The sequence below is a fragment of the Alligator sinensis genome, unplaced genomic scaffold (genome assembly GCF_000455745.1).
Source record: "Alligator sinensis unplaced genomic scaffold, ASM45574v1 scaffold809_1, whole genome shotgun sequence".
NCBI lineage: Eukaryota > Metazoa > Chordata > Crocodylia > Alligatoridae > Alligator > Alligator sinensis.
This window is the reverse complement of record NW_005841956.1, coordinates 2692393-2698098: the sequence shown is the minus strand read 5'-3', so window position 1 is coordinate 2698098 and position 5706 is coordinate 2692393. Positions and strand designations below refer to the sequence as shown.

At 40.2% G+C, this 5706-nt stretch overlaps 1 protein-coding gene across 1 annotated transcript in view; it reads left to right on the top strand.

Moving 5' to 3' along the window:
* LOC102377877 (probable G-protein coupled receptor 83) overlaps positions 1-1893 on the top strand; it is a 7910-nt gene extending 6017 nt beyond the window's left edge. Inside the window, exons 3-4 of the mRNA XM_006020521.3 lie at positions 545-678; positions 1269-1893. Of these exons, the coding sequence (XP_006020583.1) occupies positions 545-678; positions 1269-1893 (759 nt within the window). The remainder of the gene's footprint in view (positions 1-544; positions 679-1268) is intronic.
* The last annotated feature ends 3813 nt before the right edge of the window (positions 1894-5706 follow it).

Genomic DNA, 5706 nt, shown 5'->3' with positions numbered 1-5706 from the left:
AGGAATGATAAGAAGATAAAGCAATCCTCCCCACCCCAACTCATTGCCAGCACCAACTACAGCCCTGACTCAGGTAAGGTAGGTTTCAGTGAAAGCTGTAGCTATTTGTCAGAGGCTGTACTTGGTCCTTGCACTCATCAAATTAGTGTAAGTCACACTTGTCTTATTCATCCACTGGATGCTGATGTGATGCACATTACCTGACCCTCATTTACATTTAAGGCATAATCTTAATTAATCTCAATAAATTGCTTGGCTATTCACTTCAACAGGAACAGGAGCAACCCTTTGGCTTGCAACTTACATTGGGCTTTATATCTATGCTGAATTTGGCTCTGTCTCTGCTAGTAGCTCTGAATTCAAATGATCCATGGGAAAGGGCCAGTCCACCACTGTGATGCATCACTTTGTAGATTTACTCTGGCTTTGAACAATGAGGTTTGTCACTGCAGGAAGGCTAAACTGGGATTTGCATTCAAAGCCTGCAGCTCATTCACCTCCAAGGAGAAAATTTTAAATCCTCCAAACTCTTTGTCTTCCTTAGGTTATAATGCACCCTCTGAAACCACGGATGTCCATTGTGAAAGGAGGGATTTGCATCATTATAATCTGGGTTATGGCCAGCTGTTTCTCTCTGCCCCACGCGATCTATCAGAATCTAGCAAAATTTTATATTAGGTAAGATGTATAAATAGTGGTGTTCTTAAATGACTCTCTCAACTTCACCACCAGAAAGTGCAAAAACACTTGCATCTTTTGTTCTATTGTTAAAACCATCTGACATCCAAACTGAAAGAACCTGAAATATCTGCTTTGCCGTTTATCATCTGAACAGTGAGTCTTCACCTTACAGTTCTCTTACATGAACAGTGAAGATCAAAAAGACACTTTCATTTTCTCTTAAGTCTGCTCCACTGTCACTTTCTCAGGGCGGCACTATTTTGGTATCAGACATCACAGGTTCATTTTAACTATCTCTATTAGACCTGATAAGCACAGGCAGAGATGAAAAGAGGTGTGTTTTTTTTTTCCTTTTGTTTCAAGGCCTTAAAAACATGTTTAAATAAATAAATGCAACCTACTCTTTAGCACAAATGTGATTGAAAGTGTCAATTAAAAAAGCACTAACCTGTAAATTGGAAGTCATTCTCTTTCTGTTTATTGTATCAGCTCAGCTCATTTGTAGCTTTTTCTAAGGTGTTTGTTCCCTTAGTACATTGTGCTTTTGAGTGTGGAGATAACTGTTTCTTCCTCCTTCTGTGCCCCAGCAACAGAACTATACGAATGGTCTGTCTTCCGAGCTTCCCTCCTCCTGCCGATCTTTTCTGGAAGTATCTGGACTTGACTACATTTGTACTTTTGTATGTGCTGCCCTTGCTTGTGATCTCCATCACATACACTATGGTGGCCAAGAAGCTCTGGCTGAGGAATGCCATTGGGGACATCACCATGGAGCAATATTATGCCCATCAGCGGAAGAAGAAGATGACGCTGAAGATGCTAATGGTGGTGGTGGTGGTCTTTGCTGTCTGCTGGTTCCCACTAAACTGCTACCTAGTGCTCATTTCCAGTAGGGCCATCCACAGCAACAATGCTCTATATTTTGCTTTCCATTGGTTTGCCATGAGCAGCACCTGTTACAACCCTTTCATTTACTGTTGGCTGAATGAAAGCTTCCGTTCCGAGCTCAAGTCCCTGCTTTGCGTGTTCAAGCGGAAGAGTGCAGCTCAGAGCCATGCGCTTCAGTCCATCTCCCCTCCTTTCAGGCATGCCTGGGTTGAGAACTGTCACTATAAAAGAAACAGCTCTTCCCAGAAAGCAAGGTCACCTTCAGAAAGGAACTCTGCAAAGACGGACATATCCAGTGTCCAGCCAATTGTAACAGGGAACTAAACCACTGAACTGATGGGCAGAGTCCCTACATCTTGAACCTAGAGTGTTTGGCATACTGAATGGATTTGTATTAAACTGCAATCATAATCAACAGCCTGGGTAATGGAACATGGAACCTTTTGGACTGTAGTGGTGAAAGTGGACCTAATTATGACTACATAGGTTTTTGGGTGGCAGCTTATTTAAGAGCAAAAACCGGCAAATGAAAGGATTTCATGTCTTTGATGTATTAATGATGTACTCAAGATTAATTTGTAACTTTTGTAACCTTTTTGGGATTCGTGACCAGGAAGCATGGCCCCCTAATTGTGCTACTGCTTCTTCTATTACACAGGGAGTCATTTTAAAGTCAGGATTAATCTGAACCAATTACTGTTTATTCCTTCACCACAGAGAGTTTTACTTCTGAAAGATAGGTACGGAGTATCTTAAAAAGCAAATGAGAACAAACCTAGAATTGTAGCTACAAGTATAACTGAAAATGCAAAGTCTGAGAAAAATTAAACTTTTTAAAAATATAATTAGTAGCCATAATGAAGCATAAATGAAATTTATGCAGGAATCTCTGAATAAGTATGAAATGATTCAGAGGAGGTGGTTTACAAGAATTAAGGAGCTGATTAAACTGACCTTTTGGTAACAAACAGTGTTATGTATTCTGAGGATGACACCCACACCCACATGCTACCCACATATTTTCTATGAAACAGCATTTTGAGATCTCAGTTCAGTGCAGAACCTCTATGAATGAGTAAAGAAAAATCATTTAAGAGGATTTTTCCATTGTTCTGTTCTCTCCCAGGTTTCTGTCCCTACGCAGGAAACATTAAATTGGGGATCAAGGTTTGAGAGCCTATTTCATTTTTCATTCCCACACACTCTGGCACTGCTGGCTTGAATCTAACATAATGAAAGTCATTGCCCTCCAACAGCATTTCACTGGCTGTTGTGAAAATACTTATTGATCTCCATACAGCTCTCAGAGTACAGGTGTCCACAGGCCAGAACCCACCACAAAATGGGCAGTACTCTTGGCAGATGCTAGGGAAACCCCTAGAATAGAATGAAGTGCAGCACATTTCCCTGATCCCTCCTGATACCGACTGAAATGCAGTGACCTGAGCGCACACAAACATTATGGAGAAATTTGCATTGCTATTGTCCAGTGTGTGCCAGTCCTGTGGCTGGACACACGATTATCTAGTCTCTAGGGCTATGCTAGAATAGCACCATTAACACCTGTAATTTGCAAAGAAAACCAGCACTGCAATTTTGATTTGTAAGGAATCTCATTCCTAAATGTGATACAATTTATTTACAGATGGAGTGCTCTGAGTTTTTAAATGTTCACCAGAAACATTTTTTACTATTTATGGTTTGGTCAGAAAACTCAGATGGGCTTCTATCATGCCAACATTATTTTCTACACTCAATGCTTCTTTCAGGATAGAAATCATAATACATGATGATGCTTTTGTAGTTGCTAAATAAAGCATAATGTTTGGCAAAAGGCCAGGTAATCATCTAATTTTTAAATCAATATTTTTCTAATTCAGAAATCAACATGTAGTTTTTAAAATCCAAAAGGCTAAAGACAAAACTGACAGACTTGGATGGAATGAGCTCATTCATAAACTTAGATATGTTCTCACTGTTATGCATATAACATTAGGCTATCACGTCACAGTTGCTATAAAACTGATGTTGCTGCATTTGTGAATGTTATCATTTTTATCATTGAGCAGAGTTCCTAAGTAGATAATTAAAGAGCTGTAGGGCTTCAAAATGCTCAGGAGAGCCTCTCAAAGGGGTGTATAAAGGTCTAGACACACAATGGATCAAATTCATCCCTGGTGTAGAAAAGTGTAATTCCTAATGAAGTCAGTAGGAACTATTAAGTCTACTTACCAGAGTACTAAATTTGGCTCAGTGCTGTTTATTATTAAAGGGCTGTGATATGTATAATGTCATTCCGTCTTCTCATCACAATTGGAAGAGTAGTTATAACAACTGAAATACACCAGATGACAGGAAATACTGAGGCGCTTTCCTTAGGATACTGAAGAAAACACAGAAATTTTAACTCAAATGCCCTTAACAAATATCAAACTCCTTTTGCATTAATGATGGTACTTTGCCTTAACTGAATCAGTGCCTTGTTGGAACTGCATTTGCACAGAGAACAATATACAGGAAGATATGAACCCAAATATGAACTAACTCATAGAGGAAATCTCTCTACAAAAAGAACATGACACTTCTGAATATGCTTTTAATTTACTTACAGGGAAAATGTATAAACTATTGATATATATGGACTTGTAAGTATTTGCTTAAAATGTCTGCTTTATTACTAAGTAAACTCTATATCGAGTTGATGTGTAAAATGAGATTTCAAATCAGTATGCACAATGGCTGTGAACAATTTCATCCTTCATTTTACCCTCTCTGTAAATGTCAACATTCAACACTACTGGCCAAGACTGCTGAGATTTGCACTGCTTTGTAAATGACATATATTCTTAAATTAGAAGTCTAAAACCTGTACGCATTCAAGCAACGAGCTGTTAAAAACCTAAAGAATAACACTGTTTGATCAATAATTTACAGATTTTTTTCATTTATTGTTATTCTGGTAATCCCGCTTCTCTTTACACTGACAAGATTTTGATGTGATGGCATCATTCATTTTGCATAATGGTTCACAGGCAGTGGTGCAACTAGGGAAAGGCAACAGGGTCAGCCACCCTGGACACCAACCAGAATAAGGGGGCAAGAGAAACCTCTTTTGCCACAGCTGTGTGATTGCAATTGCAGCAACAGAGGCAACTGGAAGTCACTACTGCCCTGCATGTGGCAGCCATCCAAGGCACCCAGCAACATTGTTAAGCTGCTCTTCACAGGACTCCTGTAGAACTGTCAGCATTGATTCCTCTAGGATATTCAACCAGGAGAAGTCCAAGTTGGGATAAACTAGCCAATACTAGAGGAGTTAGGGCCTGCTGCTATTTAATTGAAAGTACTCCTCATCTTACAATCACAATTAGGGTGACACCAAAGCCACCAGAACTCCAAGAAGTAGAGATTTACAGGCTTCAATCCCTAGTTTGTAAACGGCATGCCTCAAAGACCCAGCTGCCTCCATGTTTTTTTTTCTTCCTTTTTAAAATAAAATCCTACTTCTTGCTTAAAGTGAGCTAAGTTGAACTAGGGATACACAGGCTTGCTAATAACCTGAATCTTACTAACAACTACTAGCTCAATGTGAAGCAGACATGTAACAAGCAATTTCTGTAGTGTGGGCAGCAGCAGTGGCTTAGATAGTGCCTGTGGCAGCAGCTACCTCTTCTGTTCTAGCAACCCCCAGGAATTGGGTTGTGGGGTCTCAAAACACTTATTAATTGTTCTGCAAAGTGCGGGGCAAAAATCACATGTAAAAGAAGAAAGACGTAGAGGTGGGGATAAATAAAAGCATTCACCCAGATGAAGTTTTATCTTCCTGTCTAGGGACTTTTCATGTTGTACTATTTGCTTATTGTGCATGGATTATGGTTAGGCTGACCGTATGGAAATTCCAGATAACTGGAACATCATCTGGGAAATCCAGGACACTGCCCCTTCCTCTGCCCCACACCCTCACAAGTCAGTGGGTGTGGGGCTGCAAGGCGCTCCACACCACTCTGACTCCTGGCCAGACTGTGCCCAGTGCCCCTGCCTTTCCAGGATGCCCATTATACTTCCCCACAGCCAGCTGGGACCAGTTTATGTAATCTGAGACTGTCCCAGCTAAAATGGGTCAGATGGTCATCCCAA